This window comes from Oryctolagus cuniculus, chromosome 15, assembly GCF_964237555.1.
Source record: "Oryctolagus cuniculus chromosome 15, mOryCun1.1, whole genome shotgun sequence".
NCBI lineage: Eukaryota > Metazoa > Chordata > Mammalia > Lagomorpha > Leporidae > Oryctolagus > Oryctolagus cuniculus.
Genome location: NC_091446.1, coordinates 59,966,336 through 59,991,291, shown reverse-complemented (window position 1 = coordinate 59,991,291; position 24,956 = coordinate 59,966,336). Strand labels below are relative to the sequence as shown.

General features: G+C 41.4%; 1 protein-coding gene across 13 annotated transcripts in view; it reads left to right on the top strand.

Annotated features, from left to right (window-relative positions):
- The window catches only part of HERC4 (HECT and RLD domain containing E3 ubiquitin protein ligase 4), a 153,140-nt gene that overhangs the window by 27,461 nt on the left and 100,723 nt on the right, over positions 1 to 24,956 (top strand). For 6 of the 13 annotated variants that reach the window (XM_008270066.4, XM_008270061.4, XM_008270062.4 and 3 more), the window contains 3 exons: positions 11,776 to 11,935; positions 18,275 to 18,364; positions 19,878 to 19,954. In XM_008270066.4, the coding sequence (XP_008268288.1) occupies positions 11,776 to 11,935; positions 18,275 to 18,364; positions 19,878 to 19,954 (327 nt within the window). Of the gene's footprint in view, positions 1 to 11,775; positions 11,945 to 18,274; positions 18,365 to 19,877; positions 19,955 to 24,956 lie in introns of all 13 variants that reach the window. The other 7 variants (XR_011382418.1, XR_011382419.1, XM_002718458.5 and 4 more) reach the window with 3 other exon arrangements.

The following is a 24,956-nucleotide window of genomic DNA, read 5'->3' as shown; positions in this document are numbered from 1 at the left end:
TTCCATCCACTGGTTCACTCCCCAGTTGGCCTCAACGGCCAGAGCTATGTTGATCTGAAGCCAGGAGCCAGGAGCTTCTTCTACATCTCCCACGTGGGTGAAGGCCATCTACTATTGCTTTCCTAGGCCATATCAGAGAGCTGGACTGAAGTGGAGCAGCTGAGACTAGAATCGGCACCCATATGAGATGCCAGCACCGCAGGCAGCAGATTTGCCTGCTACTCCACAGCAACAGACCCTAATTTTTTTCAAGATTAATTTTTTCCTTGCTAGTTGATGTGGATTATCTGCCACTTTGGGCTTCATATCGTTATCTCGTTCCTTTTTAAAATGAGTTAACCATTTTTTTTTTCTTAAAAAATTTAATTATTTGAAAGGCAGAGTTACAGGGAAAGAGAGAAGGAGAGACAGATATTCCATCTGCTGGTTCACCTCCAAAGTGGCTGCAACAGCTGGAGCTGTGTCAGGCTGAAGCAAGGAGCCAGGAGCTTCTTCAGGTCTCTCATGCTAGTACAGGGGCCCAAGCACTTGGGCCATCTTCGCTGCTTTCCCAGGCATGTTAGCAGGGAGCTGGATCAGAAGTGGAGCAGTCAGGAATTGAAACAGCACCTATGTGGGATGTCAGCACTGCAGGCTGCAGCTTTATCCTCTGTGCCACAGCACCAGCCCCTGAGTTAGCTATTTAGACATAGCTAACTCAGACATCAAATTGATGTCTTATCCTTAGTGTTTCAAACCAGATCCTGTTTAGACATATTATAACATGTTTTTTTTATTTTTTATTTTTTATTTTTATTTTTTTGACAGGCAGAGTGGACAGTGAGAGAGAGACAGAGGGAAAGGTCTTCCTTTGCCGTTGGTTCACCCTCCAGTGGCCGCCGTGGCTGGCGCACTGCAGCTGGCGCACCGCGCTGATCCGATGGCAGGAGCCAGGTGCTTCTCCTGGTCTCCCATGTGGGTGCAGGGCCCAAGCACTGGGCCATCCTCCACTGGCCTGGAAGAGGGGCAACTGGGACAGAATCCGGCGCCCTGACCGGGACTAGAACCCGGTGTGCCGCGGTGGAGGATTAGCCTAGTGAGCCGCGGCGCCGGCCACCATGTTGTTACACATAGTTAGCATGAGTTTACTTTAGTGCAAAAATTTGAAATCTGTGCATAGTTTTTAAAAATAACACGAATTTGCCTGTCTCTCCTTCTCTCTGTGTAACTTGGACTTTCAAATAAATAAATTTTAAAGAAAGGGAGGAGACCAGTGTTGTGGTGTAGCCAGTAAAGCCTCACATACTGTGCTTTGCTGGTATCCCAAAAGGGCACTGGTTTGAGTCTAACTGCTCCACTTCCAGTCCAGCTCTTTGTTGGTGGTCTGGGGAAAGCAATGGAAGATGGCCCAAGTAAATGGGTCCCTGCCATCAATGTGGGGGACTGAGATGAAGCTCCTGGCCTGGCCCAGTGCTGGCCATTGTGACCAACTGGGGAATGAACCAGCAGATTGATGATCTCATTCTCGCTCGCGCTCTCTGTCTCCCCTGCTAGCTCTGTTAACTCTGACTTTCAAAATAAATAAATCTTTAAAAACAAATACATATTTTCAAGAACTTTTTTTTAAAGATTCATTTTATTTACTTGGAAAGCAGACTTACAGAGAGAAGTAGAGACAGAAAGAAAGAGGTCTTACATCTACTGATTCACCCCCCAGATGGCTGGAACTGTGTTAATTTGAAGCCAGTAGCTTCCTCTGGGTCTGACATGTGGGTGCAGGGGCCCAAGGACTTGGGCCCTCCTCTGCTGCTTTCCCAGGCCACGCAAAGAGGTGGATCAGAAGTGGAGCAAGCTGGGACTTGAACCAGCACCCATATGGGATGCGGGTACTGCAGGCCGAGGCTTTAACTCACAGAGCCACAGTGCTGGCTCCCTTTCCATGAACTTTTGAAGATCCCACATATTGTCTAAAACTTTGGAGCCCAGAAGTCTAAAAGGTCAAGGTTTCAACATGGGTGGTTTTTCTAAGGCAGGGTAGGGAACATCCAGCCTGTGGCCATATAATGCCTGCCAAATAATTTTTTCTGGCCTTGCCAAGGTAACCACAGATTGGACTTGGAACTTTATAGCAGGGTAATTTTTAAGATAACTTTGTATGGCCTGAGAATGATGTTACAGATACCCAAATGGCCCTTGAGAATAAAAAGGTTATCCATCCTGTTCTCTGAGGGAAGGATCTGTTCCAGCCCTCTCTTCTAGCTTCTGGAACTTTGCTGGCAACCTTGAGCTTTAATTAACTTAAGATGCATCGCTCCATCTCTGCCTTCATGGTTATGTGGTATTTTTCTTGTTTATGACCTAATTTACCCTTTGACAAAAACCCCAGCTGCACTGGATAAGTGACCACTGTGCTTCTCCTCTCAGAACAAATCCACAGCAACGCTATCTTGCTTTGATCTGATCTAGTCTTAACTGATTATATCTGCAGTGATCCTGTTTGCAAATCAAGTCATATTGTGAGGTACTGGAAATTAGAGTTTTGCATTAATTTGGGGATTAATGTAATGCAGCCTATACATGATATTTGATATCTAGATAAAAAGAGGATAGAGGGTAACGTGGCAGTGTTTATATTTTCCTTCAAGTAGATGTTTTAGAGTTTTGGGTATGATTCAGTTGTTCTATTACTATTTATGATAAGAATATTCCTTTTATTACCTCAAGGACAATTTTTTTTTAACTGTTTTACTTCTTTATAAGATTCTTGCAGCATATTTTTTATTTTTTTTATTTGCTTGCAGCATATTAAGATGACTATATCTTATCAGATTTAAATTCTAGCAAAAGACTGCTAATAGACTATCCTGTATATTTTGGAATTGGTGTCTAGGCAGTAGTGCTTCTATATACAATTATTAAATCAATCTAGATCATACCCCAGAGGTCAGTTTGGATTTCAGGAACACATCTGAAATTTAGGTAAACATCTAACTTGCGTTGAAATTTTTGATTGGATTTTTAAAGATTTATTTATTTATTTGAAAGGCAGAGTTGCAGAGAGAAAGAGTTCAGTCTTCCATCTGCTGGTTCACTCCCCAGATGGCCGCAGTGGCCGTAGCTGCTCCGATCCAAAGCCAGAAACCAGGAGCTTCTTCCGGGTCTCCAGCATGGGTGCAGGGGCCCAAGTACTTGGGCCAAATTCCACTGCTTTCCCAGGGCATAGCAGAGAGTTGGATCAGAAGTGGAACAGCTGGGACTCAAACTGTTGCCCATGTGGAATGCCGGCACTACAGGCGGCGGCTTTACCCGCTATGCCACAGCACTGGCCCCTTGATTGGATTTTTAAGGAGACTGCTGTGCAAATTGGGCCAGTTAATAATTTTCTGTGTTACAGTTGACAGGGTATAAATAAGAGTCTGTCTAAGGTTGATGGGTTATTTCTGTAAAAATGGAGGAAATAAATTTTAGCAGCATGTGTGGAAAATGCTCTTTTCCTTTTAATTGTGTTGTTGGAAATTTCTCATTTATTAGGTTGCTCAGTTGTTACAGATCCCTGCCCAGAACAAGAGTTTAAAGTTTCATCCAACAGTATAGATATGGGGATGAGTGTTGTGGTACAGTGAGTAAGTTACCACTTGAGACTCCCACATGCTTGTTTTTAGAATGTCAGAGTTCAAGTTCTACCTCTGAGTCTGGTCCAGCTGCCTGCTAATGTACATCTGGAGAATCTGCAGGAGATGGCACAAGTACCAGAGAGAGTGCCACGTGGGAGACTTGAATTGAGTCTTGGTCTCTTGGCTTCAAGCTGGCCCAGCTCTGCCCTGGCTGTTGTGAGTTTTTGGGAAGTGAACCATTAAATGGAAGATACCTCTTTCAATTTCTGTGTCCATTGGATCCAGTTTTAGAAATTTCTCTGTGAGTCGGAGGTTTTAGCTTTTTGTAAGACTTGATATTTCATAACTAGTTTTCTTAGATGTTTTCCTGAAAGCAAGAAGAAAGCTCATATGTTTTCTTTCTTTAGGTTGAGTAAAACTAATTGTATTGTGCTTATACTATGTGGTCCCCTGGGACCCTTTTTAAGTCTAAAATGTAGACTCTAGTTACCTTATTTTACCTGTATCTTGAAAAAAACATGCCATTTCATTTTTCTAAGAATTATTGCTTGTCAGTTACTACTCATTATTTGTATATTGTATATTTGAGAATTCTCCTATTCCCCAATGTTTGTTGGTAGCTCCAAAATCAACACTACTACGACTGTGGTTAATCCTAGATATGTGCATGTACAGAGCTGCAAAATATTTGTCAGTTGATACGCACATTACCAGCTGAGATTCAACAAGGCAGTGCTCTGTGCTCCTTTTAGCTGTGATATTGTGATTGTCCTTTCTGTCATACATTTAATGTCACATGTTTAGCATTTTTGTATTTTTTTTATTTCACCCTTTAAAATGGCCCCCAACCGTGGTGCTGTGATGCTGTCTTGTGTTCCTAAGTAAGAAGGCTGTGATGTGTGCCTTTTGGAGAAGATTTACATGTTAAATAAGTTTGTTCAAGCTTGAGTTGTAGTGCTGTTGGCTTTGAGTTCAATGTTAATGAATCAATAGTATATTAAATAAGGTGTTTTTAAATAGAAACACACATGAAACCAGGTTATGTATTGATCTGAGACAGAAATGTTCTGATCAGAGGCTTGCAGAAACGTAACCCTATATTTTCCATAGGAGGAGTGATTTAGTGTTGGCTAAAATGGTGACTTTAGCACATAACTATTACAAGTAAAGAGAATCAGCTCTATTACCAGTGAGACTGAAAAAGACTGAAATACTGAGTGGAAGCATGATGGGGTTCCTAGAAGTATGGTTTAGTAGTAAAACAAAAACCATCAATATTTAGCATCGTTTCATTTTCTTTATGCATTGTGCAAATATTGTGTCATATTTTGAAAAGGTATAAAAGAAGTCTGGATTCATCATCTGTGTAGCTTTTTATTTTTCTTGTTTTATAGCTTTCAGTTGCTGATAGCTGAGGATGTAATATATTTTATTTTGTGGCCATCATGGCAAAAGGAAGGAAATTGACAGAGGAAGAGGTTTAATAATGATTAGACAAATCAAAAGGTGAAAGAAGAGAGAAAGCACCATGGCAGTGCTGATGATAGTGAAATTGATCATTTAAATTTTACACAATGATTCTAAGATGATGTTCTTGATGGATTTTCACCAACTATAGAATTGATGAATGGATGATGTATTCTTTTTTTTTTTTTAATTTTTATTTATTTATTTTTTTTGACAGGCAGAGTGGACAGTGAGAGAGAGAGACAGAGAGAAAGGTCTTCCTTTGCTGTTGGTTCACCCTCCAATGGCCGCCGTGGCCGGCGCACCGCGCTGATCCGATGGCAGGAGCCAGGAGCCAGGTGCTTTTCCTGGTCTCCCATGGGGTGCAGGGCCCAAGCACCTGGGCCATCCTCCACTGCACTCCCTGGCCACAGCAGAGAGCTGTCCTGGAAGAGGGGCAACCGGGACAGAATCCGGCGCCCCGACCGGGACTAGAACCCGGTGTGCTGGCGCCGCTAGGCGGAGGATTAGCCTAGTGAGCCGCGGCGCCGGCCTGGATGATGTATTCTTAAACAGTTAGTTGTTGAACAGGAAGGCCTTTGTTAGGTTTTGAATAAGAACCTGGATCTATTCTATATGTGGAATGGTATTCTTTGTCCTTCTCTTCCTCATTGTTTTAAAAGATTTTTACTTGAAAGGCATATTTAGAGAGAGATCTGCTATGGGCTGGTTCACTTCCCAAATGGCCTCAATGGTCAGGGCTGGGCCAAGCTGAAGCCAGGAGCATAGAACTCCATTCAGGTCTCCCATGTGGGTAACAGGGACCCAAGTACTTGGACCATCTACTGCTTCCTTCCCAAGTGCATTAGTAGAGAGCTGGATTGGAAATTAAGCAGCCAGGACTCAAACTGGTAGCCCATGTGGGATGCCAGCATCACAGGTGGCAACTTAACCTGCCTGTGCCGTTATCTGGCCTTCTTTCTTCTTTTATAATGTTTGTGCAGCAGAAGTTACTTGATGATTGACTGTTCTAAGTGAAGAAAAGCTACAGTCAGATTTACATACAAAGGTGATTGAAAGGAAATAGATGATGTAGAAATTAAAATTTAATCAGATTGGTCATTTTAATCTGTATTTTGTAAGGTGACCCCCTCCCCTTTTTATTTGAAGATTTACTTGTTTATTTGAGAGTCAGAGTTACACAGAGAGAGGGAGAGAACACAAAGAGAGAGAGAGAGATATTCTAGTCATTGGTTTACTCCCCAGATGGCCACGCCAGTTGGGGCTGAGCCAGGCTGAAGCCAAGAGCCAGGAGCCTCATCTGGATTTCCCACCTGAGTAGTAGGGACCCAAGTACTTGTATCATCCTCTGCTACTTTTTCCAAGCCATGAGCAGGGAGCTGGATCGGATGCAGAGCAGCCTGGACTGGAACTGGCGACCATAGGGGATGCCGGCACTGCAGACTGTGGCTTAACCTGCTAAGCCATATTGGTGGCCCCACAACCATGTTCTTAATTCTTGAAAGTGGAATTCATAGGTCCAAATGTGTATGTGTTTTGTTAGATAATGCTGTGTTTCTCTTCATAGGGGTATATTTTGTTCACCCAGTAGCAATGTGTAAGAATACCTTTCCTCCCACAGCTTCACCAACAGGTTGTAATCAGACTTGGATTATTAGGTGAAAAGTTGTATTTCTGTGTGTGGGTTTCAAAAAAATAAATTTGGGGCTGGTGCTGTGGTGTAGTGGGTAAAACCTCAGCCTGGGCAGTGCTGGCATCCCATATGGGCACACTAGTTCAAGTCCTGGCTACTCCACTTTGGATCCAGCTCTCTGCTATGGCCTGGGAAAGCAGTAGAAAATGGCTCAGGTGGTTGGGCCCCTGCACTCTCATGGGAGACCTGGAAGAAGTTCCTGGCTCCTGGCTTCGGACTGGCCCTCCTCTGGCCGTTGTGGCCACTTGGGGAGTGAACTAGCAGATGCAGGATCTCTCTGTCTCTGCCTCTTCCTCTCTGTAGCCCTGCTTTTCAAATAAATAGTCTTTAAAAAAAAACTTGAAAAAATACACTTTAGAACCGTTTTGTGATCACAGCAAAGTTGAAAGGGAAGTACAGACTTCCTCTGTCACCAGTTGTTGGAATCAGTAACTTACCTAGACAGATTGTTGTTAATCACTCAGATTCTTGGTGTTAACACGCCCTAAGTGTTTTTTTTTTTTTTTTTTTTTTTTAAGGTTTATTTATTTCAAAGGCAGTGTGATAGATAGGGAAAGAGAAAAAGATCTTCTATCTGCTGGTTCACTCCCTAAATGGCTACAACATCCATGGGCTAGAAGCCAGGAGCCCAGAATGCCATCTGGCTCTCCCACAAGGGAGGCAGGGGCCCAAGCATTTGAGCTGTTCTTAGCTCCTTTTCTTGGCATATTAGCAGGGAACTGAATTGGAAGTGGAGCAACCAGAACTTGAACCTCTGCTCTTGTTGGGTTGCTGGTGATACAGTTGGTGGCTTAACCTGCTGCACAACAATGCTGCCGTCTTCTAAGGGTTTAACAAATGTATGATATGTACCTAGCATTGTATTGTGCAGAATAATTTCTTGTTAAAAATTATTTGAAAGGCAGAGGGAAACACCCACGCACCCACCCACCCCAGGCTGGTTCATTCCCCAAAAGGCACAACTGTTTGAGGTTTGGCCAGGTTGAAGCCAGGAGCCAGTACGGATGTAGGCACCCTGAGCGGCATCTTAGCTGCTAAGCCTGTACCGCATGGAGAATAACTTCACTGCCCCAAAAATCTGTGCTCAAGGTCAGTATCGTGGTACAGTGGGTTAAGCTGCTATCTACCATGCCTGTATTCCATATGGGTGCTGATTTCAGTCCAACTCCGCCCTTGTAAACATGTCTGAGAAAGCAGAGGAATGTGGCCCAAGTATTTGGTCCCCTGCCACATGGGAGGGAAACCCAGATGGAGTTTTGGCTCCTGACATTGTAGCCATTTAGGGAGTGAACCAGCATATGGAGGAACTCTTATCCCTGTGTCTCTGAAACTGCTTTCTAAACAAACAAGCTTACTTCAGTGCTGTAGCCTATTCTCTCTGCTCCCCACGCCCCTAATTTGGCAACAAGTAATCTTTTATTTTTTAAGATGTATTTATTTATTTATTTTGAAAGAGTTACACAGAGAGAGGAGAGGGAGAGGTAGAGAGTCTTCCATCCGCTGGTTCATTCCCTAGTTGGCTGCAATGGCCGGAGCTGTGCCAATCCAAAGCCAGGAGCCAGGAGCTTCCTTTGGATCTCCCACACAGGTCTAGGGGCCCAAGGACTTGGTCTATCTTCTACTGCTTTCCCAGGCCATAGCAAAGAGCTGGATCGGAAGTGGAGCAGCCGGGACTCGAACTGGCCACCCATATGGGATGCAACACTGCGCCTGGTGGCTTTACCTGCTATGCTGCACCGCTGGCCCCAACCAGTAGTCTTTTTACTGTCTTCTGCATACCTTTGCTTTTTGCAGAGAGCCATAATCATAGTATTGTAGATTTTCCAGATTGGCTTCTTAATATATTTTTCTCCATTTCATGGTTGATTTTTTTTGTTTTGTTTTTGCTTTTTTAGCACTGGATAAACAATCCGTTGTCTTCATATACGACAGTTTATTTACCTCCTGAGGAATATCCTTGGATGTTTTCACATTTTGACAAATATTAGTAAAGCTTCTATAACCATCTGTGTGCATCTCTTTTGAGAGCTAGAGAGGTAGCTCCCATTTGCTGACTCACTCCTCAAATGCCTGCAGCGGCCTTTACTGGACTAGGCCAAAACTGGAAATACAATCCAGTTCTCCCATGTGGATGCTAGGGATGCAATTATTTTAACTGTCACCTGCTACCTCCCAGGGTGTGTTGTGGCAAGACGCTGAAATTGAGATCTGGGTAAATATCAAGGAGTGTGATTGTTGGATTGTATAAGAGTATGTTTAGTTTTGTAAGAAAATGCCAAACCATCTTTCACAGTCACTGTCCCATTTTGCATTTCCACCACTGTGAGTGAGAGTTTCTGTTGGCATCATATCCTTGTTGGCATTTGGTGGTATCAGTGTTGTAAATTTTGGTCATTCTGATAGTGTGTCATGATAGCTTGTTTTAATGTTCAGTGCTCAAATGGTGTAAGATACTGAATATCTGTTTATGTGCCTGTTTACCATTTTTATGTCTTCCTGGGTGAGGTCTCTCTTTGGGACTTTTGCCTGTTCGGCCTTGGTTTATGTTATTGTTGAGCTTCAAGTATTCTTTGTATATTTTGAGCAGCAGTCTTTATTGGCCATGTCTGTTGCAAATGTTTTCCACTGATGCATGACTTGTGGTCTCATTCTTTTGATAAACTGTTTCTTGAAGGTGAACTCATCAAATAGTGTAAAAATGACAGTATATAGCTTTGTGAATTTTATTATATATTAATGGCTTTTTTGTGCAGTTTATAAAGTTCTTTAATCAGTGATGTTAAGCATTTTTCTTAATGATTAAAAGCTGTTTCTTTTTCTGTGAACTGTCAGTTCATGTCTTCATTGGTTTTCATGTGAACTGCTGATCTTTGTTTTTTCACTGAGAGTCTTCAAAAATTGGAAGTCACTCCTTTGAGATATGAGTAACACTTTACTCTGTTTTTCTTTTCAGTTTTTTGGCTTTGCTTTCAGTTAGTTTTGCTATAACAAATAATGTGAATTTCCTCAAATGAGTATGTAGGATCTCTTCCTCTTTCCCCAGCTCAAGTCACTGTCTTCCAAAAATTCTCCTAATGTCTTTCAAGACTTAAGTAAATATCTCATGTTCGATTTGTGTCTTTTGTATATATTTATCTTAGCATTTAATCACACTTGTTTTTAGCATTTATCTAACTTATTTTTCAATTGACTCTAAACTTCCTGAGGATTAGAGCTGTTTTATTCATCTTTGTGTAGTGCTTGGAGCATGGTAAATTTGTAATGATAGTGGTGATTGATATAGATGATTGCTTCTTGAATTGTGATGCCTTTGGCTTTACAGCCACTGCTATTTAATTATTTTTAATATTTATATATTTGAGAGATAGAGGAACCAGGAGACAAAGAGAGAGAAGTTCTCCAGTGTACTTCCTAAATCCCCCTTTACACTGGGCTAGGGCCAGAGTTAGCCAAAGCTGGGAGCCCAGAACTAAATTCAAGTCTGCCATGTCACTGACAGGTAGGAACCCAAATACTTGAGCCATTACTGCTGCCTTCTGGAGTCTGCCCCTAAAGGAAGCTGGGGTCAGGAATTGAACCTGGGCTTCCTAACCACCAGGTTAAATACCTGTCCCCATTGCTTTCTAATTTAAATACACTTTGTCATTGGTGAACCAGCCAGTCTCAGATTTACTCCTCCTATCATCCTGTCATTTTCTGCTTCCTTTGAGGATTGTTCTTGAGATTGATTTCTGAAGCCCCCTTGAGAAATAACAGGTCTTTTATGTATTTAACTTTTTTGTTTATAGTTAAGATTTGTGAGGATGTTTTGATGTAAGCAAATGATTTATCTGAATCCTTTTTCTTGATTCTTTTTGAGGGCTGTTTTCAGTCTTGTTTTCCTTTTCCATTTCTGTGTGCTTCTACAATAAGGTTTATAAAAACATACACAAAATATGTATAAAAAGTAAATTTAGTAAAGTGAACTGCACTGTACTGGTCACCAGCTTTAAGAGCTGTGTCATAGTACTTTAAGGTAAGTAAACACATTCTTAGAGTTGTACGTGTTTCTCCAGACTAATTTGGGTTAACTTACTCCCAAAGGCAAAATAATGATTCAAATACAATTTGAATTTCTCCGCAGTAAGAATTAAACCTCCTTGATGCAGTCTATTGAAAATCAGCATTTGTTAATTGAGCCAAAATGTGCCTCTGAGGAAACCTTGATAGATACAGTCACTTGCAACTTAAAGCTTTTAGTTTATAAAGATAATACTTACAGCTTTCTTACTAGCTAAAAATAATTAATTTTAAATAATAGCATAAAACCTGTAGTAGTACTAGTGAAAACTGATAAACACTGCACATCTTAAGGAGACTAAGGAAACAATTGCTGTTACTTATTTTGATTGGTCATTGGCTAGCTACTGATAGTCTTATGAAGGGACAGTGTTTTAAATTGATTTTTAAGACTTGAACACATTTTTACCAACATACCGAGTTTTCATTATCTGTTAATATTACCTATTATTACATTCATAATGCCTTTCAGTTCTTTATTCAGTATATTCAGAACATGTTTTGTTATAAGATCTCTGAAGAATTTGTTTTTCATTCAGAAATTGCCAATTATGATTATTTTATTACTGTCAGAATTGCTCTATGGCAGTATATGTTGTCAATTATGACTTTATTGTTAAAAATCGAACAGTCCAGGTTGTTTAAATGATTCCTTTTCCATTTAAACTCCTTTCTTATTGATAGTGGTTTTGAATGGGGAGTACATTCTGAGAACATCTTCATTAACTCTTAACTTCTTCCCCAAAATGTTCAGGTCACTTAATATGTGAGTGAATTATACCCATATTATGTTTTTACCTTTATTTTGCCACATGGGACATATCTGATAGATTTTTCACATTTAGTTTGTTTAAGCATTTCTTTAGCTTTTTTATTTTTTGTATAAAATGAGAATACAGTGTCTTTTATTTGGTTTGGAAGCTCAAAATTAGAATGTAATGTCTTTCTTCTTGATTTCTGTAGAGCAGGTTGTTGCCCTGGATGCTCAAAATATCGTAGCTGTATCATGTGGAGAAGCTCATACATTAGCACTAAATGACAAGGGACAGGTGTATGCTTGGGGTCTCGATTCTGATGGACAACTTGGCCTGCTAGGATCAGAGGAATGTATCAGAGTACCAAGGTAACAAAGGTGACCACAAAGAGGTCCTAAATCTTCTATAATGGATAATAATTTGTAATAAATTTGTTAATGTAAGTCATTCTGTTTATTGTGGGCATGAAACCATTGGTGCCTGGTTATTTCTCCTTTGAGTCCTTTAAAAGTTTACTAGCTAGATTCTTGATTTCTATTTGTGTTGTTATTGATTGATTGGCTATTTTTTTGTTTTCTCTGTTTTGTCCATATTCAGTAGAATTTGTGTTTATAAAGAAAGGGATGGGGAAACCTACTTTATTATCAATTTTCTCTTAAGGGGATCTATTAATTTAATAATATTGTTATATTGAGTATTCCAGCTAAATACTTATTAAATACTCACTGTATGTTTTTCTTTAACTTGTTTCTTTAGCCTTAGTTTTAATTTCAAAGTCTAACATACTTAATGTAAAAGGATTTCAGTCACTTTACACTTGTTGTTATAGCAGAAAGCATAATTTATGTTAACCGTTAACTCATTCTAGAATTTATTTCAAAATTAAAAAATAATTCCCTAGCAATGTTGTAGTCCTCCACATTTAGATAATAATAAGAACAAACATAAAAATTTTAAATAATATTGTTTATTTTAGATACCTAAATAATAGACTAACTTGTAGTCTTAAAATTCTTGCTTCTTCCAACTCCATTCTTCCGAGTAATAGTTATGCAGACAAAAAGAGCTTGGTAGGGAACCAAGGTATAGTTTTTTCTTTATGAAAAGAGTTTTATTTATTTATTTATTTTTGAAGGACAGAGAGGGAGAGACAGTGAGAGAGAGAGAATCCAACCTTCTTTCTCTGGTTCACTTAACCAAATGTCCACAGCCAGGGCTGGACCAGGCCCATATCAGGAGCCAAGGAACCCATCTACATCCTGCCCCTGCGTTTTGTTTTTAACACTGATAATATATTTTGTTCTAAGAATGAATACATAGAGCCGGCATTGTGGTATAATGGGTTAAGCCACTGCCTATAATGCCAGTATCCCATATGGGTGCCAGTTTGAGTCCTGGCTGCTTTGCTTCTGATTTAGCTACCTGTTAATGCACTGGGAAAGCAGTGAAAAATGACCCGAGTCCTTGGGCCCCTGCACCCACTTGGGAGACCCAGATGAAGCTCCTGACTTTGGTATCTGTCTGTCTGTCTGTCTCTCAACTCTGACTTTTAAATAAATAAATATTTAAAAAAAAGAAAAAACTAAAACATAATCACTAGCATAAGAAAAGGAAGTATAGGAACTGTTTGACATTTTATACTTGTTCTGTTAACAAATGATCTGTTGGAGACTTAGATGCATCATATTCATGTGTTTTCCTTATTGAACATATAACCAAATTCCACAGCACTCTCCCTTTCCCAATTTTTCCCCTTTCTTTTATTAATAACAAATATTAAGCCCAAGGGGTTGGTTTTGTGGCATTGCAGCAGGTTAAGCTGCTGCTTGTGACACCTGCATCATATTGGGGTGCCTGTTCAAATCCCAGCTACTCTACACCTCTGATCTGGTGCCCTGCGTGGAAAAGCAGCAGTTGATGATCCTAATATTTAGGCCCTTGCCCCCGTGTGGGGAGACCTTGATGGAGTTTCTAGATCCTGAATTCAGCCTGGCCCAGTCCTGGCCATTGCATCTATTTGGGGAATGAACCAGTGGATGGAAAATATTTCCTTCCCTCCTTACCTCTCCCACTCTTCTTCCTCTGCCTTTCAAATAAATAATTTTTTTAAAAAAAGCATAATTCCTATATGCTTACAATGTCTCTTAGTGATGATGTTGTCAAGTGAAGACTATTTTTCCTTAAGATAAGTAAATTGAATCACTTTAGTCATCTCAGTCTTTCTTTCAGGAAGTAAGGTAATTTGCAACTAGATGGTTATTAACTAAATAATATAAAGCATTCATAGAAAGGCAGTGATCTCACATTGACCTAACTTTGTTGCTTTTATTTCTTCCCACAAGTAATTGTTGTAAAAACAGGATTTTAAACTTAAGATCTAAAAAATTTTGTGCTTTTAGGATGGAAAGGGACTTACATGTTTGATATGCTAAGTCAGTATTCTCAAAACCATGATTCATGGCAAATTTTAGAGTTTCTCTTACTTTTGCTAGTCTCAATTTTCAAAATTTTGTTTCTGTTCACTTCTGATATAAGGGAGTTTAGTCAGTAATACATAGGCGAATAGTGAATGGGAAGAAAGGTAGTTATAAAGATAACTTTATTGTATGAGAATTTTTTTTGAAAGTTGCCCAATAATAAATTATATACTTGTGATATGATTTATTGTTTTCAACCTTGATGGGAACATAAATGAGAACTTGCGTTACTTGGTTAAAACATCCTTGTTTTTGTGTGTGCTAAGTAAGCATCTTTACTAACTGTAGTCTGTATGTTAAGGTATTTCTAAAACTGTATTAATTTTTCAGAATTTTGTGGATTGTTTTGAATTGTGATATATACATATGAGGGGTCTTTTGAAAGTTCATGTAAAATGTATATTCTGAAAAAACTGCAGGAATTCCAAAATTTGTTTACACCAGGGTAAATTTGCCTTTTGATTCCATTTTCCCCTTGAACTTTCTGAAGTACTGCCGCAGTTTACTAATATTATCTATAATGTTTATAAAAGACTACCAGTGATTTTTAGTTGTTTTTTAGATTTCATTTTACCAAATCATTTTTTAAAGATTCATTTATTAGAGAGAGAGATCTTCCATCAGCTGGTTCATTCCCCAAGTGGCTGCAAGAGCTGGAGCTGGGCAAGTCAGGAGGCAGGAGCTTCTTCTGGGTCTTGCACATGGTGCAGGGGACCAAAGACTTGGGCCATCCTCCGCTACCCTGCCAGGCACATTAGCAGGTAGCTAGATTGGAAGTGGAGCAGATGGCATCTTAACCCTCTATGCCACAATTGCTGGCCTCACCGAGTCATTTTTAGATGTAAGGTTTATGTCCTAGGTGGCTTAAAGATGTCAGCCAGCTTTGTAAATTTCACATACATTATCTGTAAACATATTTCACAAAACTAATCAGAAAGTGAAGACTATTAGGCTATAATTTCTTTCCTTTTTTTTCTTCTTCTTTTTTTTTTAAAGATTTATTTATTTATTTACGCAGAGAGAGAAGGAGAGGCAAAGAGAGAGAGGTCTTCGTTTGCTGGTTCATTTCCCAATTGGCTGCAATGGCTGGAGCTGCGCCAATCAGGAGCCAGGAGCTTCTTCTGGGTCTCTCACGTGTTGCAGGGGCCCAAGCACTTGGGCCATCTGCTGCTGATTTCCCAGACCTTAGCAGAGAGAGAGCGGGATCAGAAGTGGAGCAGCTGGGTCTCAAACCAGTGCCCATATGGGATGCTGGCCTTGCAGGCCGTGGCTTTACCCGCTATGCCACAGCACTAGCCCCTATATATACTTTTTTAAGATTTATTTATTTATTTGACAGGCAGGGTTACAGAGAGGGAGAAACTGAGAGAGAGGTCTTCCATCCTCTGTTTCACTCCCCAAATGGCCGCAATGGCTGGAGCTGAGCCGAACTGAAACTAGGAGCCAGGAGCTTCTTCAGGTTTTCCCATGCGGGTGCAGGGGCGCAAGAACTTGGGCCATCTTCCTCTGCTTTCCCAAGGATGTTATCAGGGAGCTGGATTGGAATCCACGCCAGTATGGGATGCCAGCTTAACTCACTATGCCACAGTGCTAGTCCTTAGGCTATACTTCCTGACAACAAATTCTGTATTTTTGCCAATAGATAAGAATATGTAATTTGAGCCGGCGCCGTGGCTCAATAGGCTAATCCTCCACCTTGCGGCGCCGGCACACCGGGTTCTAGTCCCGGTTGGGGCGCCGGATTCTGTCCCGGTTGCCCCTCTTCCAGGCCAGCTCTCTGCTATGGCCAGGGAGTGCAGTGGAGGATGGCCCAGGTGCTTGGGCCCTGCACCCCATGGGAGACCAGGAAAAGCACCTGGCTCCTGGCTCCTGCCAGGATCAGCGCGGTGCGCCGGCTGCAGCGGCGGCCATTGGAGGGTGAACCAGCGGCAAAGGAAGACCTTTCTCTCTCTGTCTCTCTCTCTCACTGTCCACTCTGACTGTCAAAAAAAAAAAAAAAAAAAAAAAAAAAAGAATATGTAATTTAAGCACTGCTTTAAAGAATGCAAAATTAATAATACTTTTTCTGAAACTCTTAGTTTGATAAAGTTTTGCTTCTTGGCCATAATGTAGTAAAACATGGGAGAATTGTATGAGATGATGATACTTACGACTATATATAGGGCTGGCATTGCGGCTCACTTGGCTAATCCTCCGCCTGTGGCGCCGGCACACAGGGTTCTAGTCCTGGTTGGGGCGCCGGATTCTGTCCCGGTTGCCCCTCTTCCAGTCCAGCTCTCTGCTGTGGCCCGGGAGTGCAGTGGAGGATGGCCCAAGTGGTTCACTCCCCAGATGATTGCAATGACCATGGCTAAGCCAGGCCAAAGCCAGTAGTCAGGAACTTCATTCAGGTCTCACACATGGGTGCAGGGGCCCAAGGATTTGGTTCACCTTCTGCTGCCTTCCTAAGCAAACTAGCAGGAAGCTGGATCGGAAGGAGAGCTGAATGGAACGTGGACCACTACCCATATGGGATGCAGGCATTGCAGGTGGTAGCTTAACCATTAAGCTACAGTCCTGACCCTGATCTGCACTGTAGCCTTTAAAAATTGCTAGTTGAGATCCAGTACATTTTTTCAACCCAGTAAACTGATATGAACACTTGCAGTTGGAAAAATATCAGAGTAGCTTCCTTAGCATTCAGAGTACAGTGGTAACAGTGGCTGTTTTAGAAGGATAGAGAGTGTTGGCTTGTCTAGTATATATGTGTGTGTGTGTGTGTGTATACATATATATATTTATATATATATTGACAGGCAGAGTTAGACAGTGAGAGAGAGAGACAGAGAGAAAGGTCTTCCTTTTTTCCATTAGTTCACCCCCCCAAATGGCTGCTACGGCCGGCGCGCTCCAGTCCAAAGCCAGGAGCCAGGTGCTTCCTCCTGGTCTCCCATGCGGGTGCAGGGCCCAAACACTTGGGCCATCCTCCATTGCCTTCCTGGGCCACAGCAGAGAGCTATACTGGAAGAGGAGCAACTGGGACAGAATCCGGCACCCCAACCGGGACTAGCATCTGGGTGCTGGCGCTGCAGGCAGAGAATTAGCCAAGTGAGCCACAGCGCCGGCCCAGTATATATATATTTTTACTAAGTTGATTTTGGCTTATTTTACTTTTCTGTTAATTACACTTGAGTCTTTCAAAAATTTGAAATGATTCAACATTTACATTGTATTTTTTTTACTTGGCAAAGGGATAACTTGATGAATTCTACAAAATTCAGTTTAATGATATATTTTCTAATTTGTTATCCCCTTAGGAAAAAATGGAACATGGAAAACTGATTTGGTTAATTTTTACTTTTCACAATTTATTTTTTTCTTTTTATTCCTGAAAGCCATGAAAACAAAGCAACCCCCTATCTTCACTGTATTAATAAATCGAGATGAACATAGTATTGCCACAGTAGCATCATTCCTTGTCTCTGTAGTAGATAAGTCTAAAGAAATGAGCATTTTTTGTTGTTTTGCAAGCTTTGGGATTGTATTTTGGAAGGGAGAATCACTGAATCAAAACTACTGTGAAAACTAAAGTGTTTTGGCAAACTTTGACTAATTTAATACTAAAGCCTCCAAGACTTTACAAATTTGTTTGTCCTTTAGCAGTTGTATACATTGCATGCTATTTGCCAAGCATTGTAAGAGGTGCTAGTGATTCTCTTGGGTATAAGACACAGCTGTTTAGCAGAGGAAACAAACATAAAATGAGTAAGTACACTAGTAATTAGTAATGATCCATGCTGTGAAGGATCATCACAGGGTGTTATGAGAATATAGTCTTTTGCAATGTTTTACTTAATCTTACAAATCAGACTTGAAGACTGAAATAATCATTTTTTCAAAATACTTAATAAAGTGAACAAGTCAATGTGTGGTGTGCCTAGTCTGCATAAGCAATGGCAGTAAATATTAAGTAACTCACAGTTGCATATATTCCTGTATTTTTAATTCCTAACTATTTTTGTATTGCCAATATTTGATTCTGCTATTGCAGAAAGATGGCATTTTGTTATATTTGAAAATTTAAAGGTGCATTGGATCCTGCTGATTTGTTGGATTCTGCTAAATTATAGCAGTACAACTCTCAGGTTTTGTAGTTAAGAGCATAAATCCACTGAATAAAAATATTTTAATATAAAAATATGGAATTAGAGTAACTCTCGTTTTTCCTGCTCAAAATTTGATTTGCTGAAGCTGCCTCCTGAAAATCATGGGTATCGACACTCTGGTCAGAACTTGCTTCGGACTCTCATATGGCAGAATCAGGTCAGGTGGCAGTATCAGGTAAAGGGAAACAAGAAACACATTGTTTCCTCCCTACTCCCTCTTTTTTTTTTTTTTTTTTTTCTTTTCTTTTTTTTTTTTTCCCTAAAGATTTATTTTATTTATTTGAAAGGCAGAGTTAGAGAGAGAATGAGAGAGAGAAAGAGAGAGATCTTCTGTCAGCTGGTTCACTCCCCAAATAATCATAATGGGTTGGGTAGGCCAGGGCAAAGCTGGGAGCATGGAACTCCATCCCAGTCACCCACATGGGTGGCAGGAACCCAAGGGGATTTCGGCCATCTTCAGCTTTCCCAGGCCCCTTAGCAGGGAATTGAATTAAAAATGAAACAACTGAAACTCGAACCAGTACTCTTGTGGGATGCTTCCATCGTAGGCAGCAGCTTAACACTCTGCACAACACCGCCGGCCACTCCTTTTTCTTGAAAATATTGTTTTTAAAAAGTTGATTTATTTGAAAGCCAGAGTGATAGAACTCTTCCATCTGCTAGATCGCTCCCCAAATGGCTGTAGCGTCCAGGGCCCTGGCTGAGGCCGGGAGCCAAAATTCCGTCTGGATCTCCATGTGGATGGCAGGGGCCCAAGTGCTTAGGCCATCATCTGATGCTTTCCCAGGCACATCAGTGGGGAGCTGGATCAGAAGCAGAGGAGCTGGGACTCAGACTGGCACTCAAATATGGAATGCTAGCATCACAAACAGTGACTTAATCTACTGCACCACAATGCTGGCCCTTCTTCAAAACATTTATTAAGGAAAGACAGAAAATGACCAGGTCAAAGAGAAGTACATAAGATGCTGGGATTCTTGGTCCACAAAGTTAATTGAGTTTTGTAATTTAAAAAAGCCTTTAGAATTACAGTGCAGTTAATGCAAAAAATCAGAAAAGGAAGAGAAAAATTATACAAGTACCAGGACAGAACAAAAAAGGCAGAAAATAAGAGAGCACATCAGATGATCGCCATAAATATGAATTAATTGTTTCCTTAGTAAAAAATTAATTGAATGTCACTCATTTAGATACAGAGGGATAACTTAGAAAGAAGATTGCCCAATTTGTGAGTTGGGAGAACACATGATAGGAATTCTTAAGGAACCTGATAGAATGTACATTAAAGTAGGTAAAGCATCAGTTTTACACAAATTAGGTGTTATTCATTTGTTTTACAAATATGTTGCTGTTTTATACTCTAGAGATGATTTTTAAAATTTTTGATTATTAAAGTGAATTATAAGCACTCTGAGGACTACATTATGTGTGAGCATAGTTTACTTTGAAATAGTATCTTTCCAAGGTGTTTGCATCATACCTTTCATTTTTGCATCTCTAAATATTGTTTGCTGATTTTAGAATAAATTTTTGGCATATTGAGTGTATGTGGAAAAAGATAACATTACCTGCTATGTTAGTAGAAAACGACTTGAGCATAGTAGGTGGTCAGTAAATAGAATAAATAAGTAGCAATCAAAATCCATTTTTAAATGGAATCAACTGATCTTGCTCTCCTCATTTTCTAGGAACATTAAAAGTTTGTCAGATATCCAGATCGTACAAGTTGCTTGCGGTTATTATCATTCACTTGCACTTTCTAAAGGTAAGTCCTCTCCCCTCCCCTCCCCTCCCCTCCCCTCCCCTCCCCTCCCCTCCCCTCTCCCCTCTCCCCTCTCCCCTCTCCCCTCCCCTCCCCTCCCCTACCCTCTCTTCCGCTTTCTTCTTCAGTTTTACAACTTAGTACTTTAATTGAGCAGAAAATCCTCTAACTTTATGGTTCTTTTTCCAAGATTGTCCTGGTTCTTCTTCTTTCTCTTCTTTATTTATTTGAAAGTCAGAGTTACAGAGACAGAGAGATAGATCTCTCATCTGCTCATTCACTTGCCAAATGACTGTAATACCCAGGGCTGGGCCATGCCAAAGCCAGGATCCAGGAGCCTCTTCCAGGTCTACCACAAAGGTGGCAGGGACTCAAGTAATTGGGCCGTCTTCTGCTGCTTTCCTAGGTCATTGGCAGGGAACTTGATCAGAAGTGGTGCAGCTGGGACTTGAGCTGTGGTGCCCACATGGGTGGTCTTTACTCACTGTGCTACAACACTTGCCCCTATGCTGTATGATTTTTATCGTTTTTATTTCCATATAAATTGTAGAATTAGCTTCTCAGTTTTCACATACATACAAATAAACTTCTGGGATTTGATTTGGGATTGCCTTGTCTAAATATGTGTGGAAAATCTTCTACCAGTAGCAAGTCTTTGAATTATTACACTCTGATTTAAAATTTTGTTTTCTTCATTTGAGAGAGAGGAAAAAAAAAATCTCCCAAGCACTGATCGACTCCTCAGATGCTCACCACAGCTATACCTGGGCTGGGCTGAAGTCAAAAGACAGGAATTCAGTCCAGGTCTCCCATGTGGGTTGCAGGAGTCATCACCTGCCGTTCTTCCAGGTACACGTTAGCAGAAAGGTGGAATTAGAAATAGAGCTGGGACTTGAACCTAGGCATTCCAGTATGGTATGTGGGCATTCCAAGCAGCTCCCTAATCACTATGGTAAATGCCTTACCTGAGTATTTTAATTGCTGAACATGGTTTAGCTCTCCATTTATTTAAGTCTCCTTTTGATTTTTCTCATTAGAATTTTGTTTCATATGGAGACATTTACATGTCATCTGTTAGATTTTTTTCCCTAGATATTTGATTTTTCTGTTGTGAGTGGTGTCATTTTTGTTTATTATATACACATAAAGTTAATTTTTCCATCTCATTTTTCACTTAACAGTTAAAAGGTGTTCCTTCATATGTGAGGAAGATTGCTTCCTCAGTCTCATTTAATCTTACAGATAAACTTAGGAATAAAACAATAGGTGGCTAGGGGGCTGGTGTTGTGATGTAGCGTAGTGGGTAAAGCCGCCACTTGCAGTGCCAGTATCCCATATGGGCACCGTTTGAGTCCCGGCTGTTCCTCTTCCAATCCAGCTTTCTGCTATGGCCTGGGAAAGCAGTAGAAGATGGCCTAAGTCTTCGGGCTCCTGCACCCACGTGGGAGAGCCAGAAGAAGCTCCTGGCTCCTGGCTTTGGATTGGCTCAGATTTAGGGAGTGAACCAGCGGATGGAAGACTTCTCTCTCTGTATAACTCTTTCAAGTAAATAAATAAATCTTAAAAAAAAAAAAAAAAGACAGTAGGTGGCTTAATATGAAATTAATATGAAATTAGCTTTGCTTGCATTTTTTTTTTTTTTTTTTTTTTTGGACAGGCAGAGTGGACAGTGAGAGAGAGAGACAGAGAGAAAGGTCTTCCTTTTGCTGTTGGTTCACCCTCCAATGGCCACCGTGGCCAGCACGCTGCGGCCGGCACACCACGCTGATCCGAAGGCAGGAGCCAGGTGCTTATCCTGGTCTCCCATGGGGTGCAGGGCCCAAGCACTTGGGCCATCCTCTACTGCACTCCTTGGCCACAGCAGAGAGCTGGCCTGGAAGAGGGGCAACCGAGACAGAATCTGGCACCCTGGCCGGGACTAGAACCCGGTGTGCCGGTGCCGCAAGGCGGAGGATTAGCCTAGTGAGCCGTGGCGCTGGCTTTGCTTGCATTTTATCTCTTACTGATTTAACTTTCTCAGACGTCAGCTAAAGATTAAAACATGGGTTAGTAAGGAACATGCCATGTATTTGTTTTTACCATTAAGATAATGTTTCAATGACTCCATTATAACTATTATTTTATTTCAGTAAGTGTTAAGTGAGGCCTACTATGACTAAAACACTAGGCTAGAACTGTGGAGGAGACAGATAAATTAAGAGACAGTTTTAGGGACCATACAGTTTAATAGAAGAGGCAGATGTTCAAATAACTAACTAGCTTAAAGCAGAAAAAAGTACAATTTGAGAGGGACACACACACACAGAAAAAAATACACAAATACACAGAGTGAATGAGCTCACATCTGCTGGTTCATTCCCTAAATGCCCCTAATAGCTATGATTGGACTGAGGTCAGAACCAGGAGCCAGGAATACAATCCAGGTCTCCCACACAGGTGACAGGAACCCAGTTACTTGAGCCATCACTGGTGCCTCCCTGGTCTGCATTGGCGAAAAGCTGGAGTTAGGAACTGGAGCTGGTAGTTAAACTCAGGCATTCTAGTGCGGGACACAGGTGTCTTAACCACAAGCCAAACAAATGCCTGCTCCCCAGATACATACTGTTTGGGTAAAAGTAAAAGTAAAAAGTTGTAAGAATTCGAATTGATAGAATTTAGAACATGGGTGCTGGTGCTGTGGTGTAGTGGGTTGTACTGCCACCTGCTAGGCTGGCATCCCATATAGGTGCTGCTTTGATTCCTGGCTGCTGTACTTCCAATCCAGCTTCCTTCTAATGCACCTAGGAAAGTAGTGGAAGATGGCTCAACTGTCTGGGCCCCTGCATGCATGTGGGAGACCTGAATGAAGCTCCTGGCTCCTGGCTTTGGTCTAGCTCAGTCCCAGCCATTGTGACCACTTGGGGAGCGAACCAGTGGATGAAAGATCTCTCTATCTCTACCCCGCTCTCTCTGTAACACTGCCTTTCAAATTATATACATATGTATGTAATATATATATATATATATATGTAAAGAGTGGTTGCCTCTTGGAAGAACCGTGAATTTGTTTTTGGAAGGGAGCTTTTTAAATTAAAAGCAAAAATTTATTTATTTTGTTTTTTATTTGAAAGAAAGAGTGAGCTCCTTTGTGGGGAGCAATCCGGACTGGACTGAGTTACTGGAATTAAGACTTATTCTATGCATCTGCTCTCCCACAATATGGCGCTGGGAGAGAAGTAAACAGCTTCTACACAGCTGCCTCCAGTTCAACCAATAAACTGTAGGACTTGCTCCTGATTGGAGGAGAGCAGCGTACTCGGCGTGTGGGCAGCCGAGTTGGGATTGGCGGAGGAGGACTATAAAGGAGGAGAGAGACGGCATTCACCGGGAACATCTATGGGGAACATCTAGCTGAAGGAACACCTGTGCAGCCCCCAGAGAGCCGGCCGGCGGTGTGCCGCTCCCCTGCGGAAGTGGGGAATGTGGCCAGGGGGAACTGCCCTTCCACGGAGGTGGAAGGGATAGTAGCCAACCCGGGAAGAACCAGCAGCAAACCCGGGGAGGGCCGAGCAGACGAAAGAACAGCGCAGGGTCCTGTGTCGTTCCTCCACGAAGAGGGGGAGCGACACTCCTTTTGTTGTTTTATTCCCCTAATTCCTGCAGCTGGTAGCAGGAGCCATTATCTGCTATTTCCTAGGGTCTGCCCTGACAGTAAACTGGAATTGGAATCCGAAGCCTGGTTTAAATGCAGGAACTCCTATGGCAGACACAGGCATCATAGCTGCTATGTTAAATGCCCACCCCTGGGAAGGTTGCTGTTTTTTTTGTTTGCTTTAAAGATTTATTTATTTATCTGAAAGGCAGAATAACAGATTGAAGGAGAGAGACAGAGATATCTTCCATTTGCTGATTCACTCTTCAAATGGCTGAGGTTGGTCCAGGTTGAAGGCAGGAGCCTAGAACTCCATCAGGGTGTCCATGCGGGTAAAAGAGGCCTAAATTTTGGGGCTATTATCCACTGGTTTCGCAGGTAGGTTAGCAGGGCGTTGGGTCCAAAGCAGGGCAGCCAGGACTTGAACTAGCACTCTAAAATGGGATGCCATTGTTGGAAATGTTGGCTTAACGTGCTGTGCCACAGTGGCAGCCCCAAAGCTTACTTTTAAATGTATTATTTTGTAGTATGAATTCTATTTTTTTTTTTTTTTTTTTTGACAGGCAGAGTTAGAGAGACAGAAAGGTCTTCCTTTTTCCATTGGTTCACCCCCCAAGTGGCCGGTATGGCCGGTGTGTTACGGCCAGTGTGTTACAGCTGGTGCGCTGCGCCTGTCCGAAGCCAGGAGCCAGGTGTTTCCTCCTGGTCTCTCATGTGGGTGCAGGGCCCAAAGACTTGGGCCATCCTCCACTGCACTCCCGGGCCACAGCAGAGAGCTGAACTGGAAGAGGAGCAACTGGGACAGAATCCGGCGCCCCAACTGGGACTAGAACCCGGGGTGCCGGTGTTGCAGGTGGAGGATTAGCCTAGTGAACTGTGGCGCTGGCCCGTAGTATGAATTCTTAAAAAATATTTGTTACTAGTTTAATGCCAGTTGATTTAATAAGAGTAAGTAAAAAGATGAAGATGTCTGGAGTTGCAAAAGAGTGGCAGTAAGAAGCAGAAGTGACAGGGGGAACTATTATGGCAACCAGTAAGATAGTGACGAATGAATTGATTTGTCTTTGCTTTTGAAAGAAAATTGTATATATAATTTGGTGATTGGATGCATATGAGGTAAGGGGAGAGGGATCTATTAATTATGACTCCATGGACTTATGACTTGTGGTACTGAATGCCATTTACCAAAATGAGGAACACTAGAAAGAGGTCCAGATATGGTAGGTAGGCTAGGTATTATGATTTCACTTCTGTGTATGCTGAATTTGAATTGCCTTTGTAATAGCTATATGTAGATACCACGTAAACTGAGTTTTGTGAGTTTATTGAAGAGAAGTATGGCCTAGTGATACAATTTTGAATGTGCTCAACATA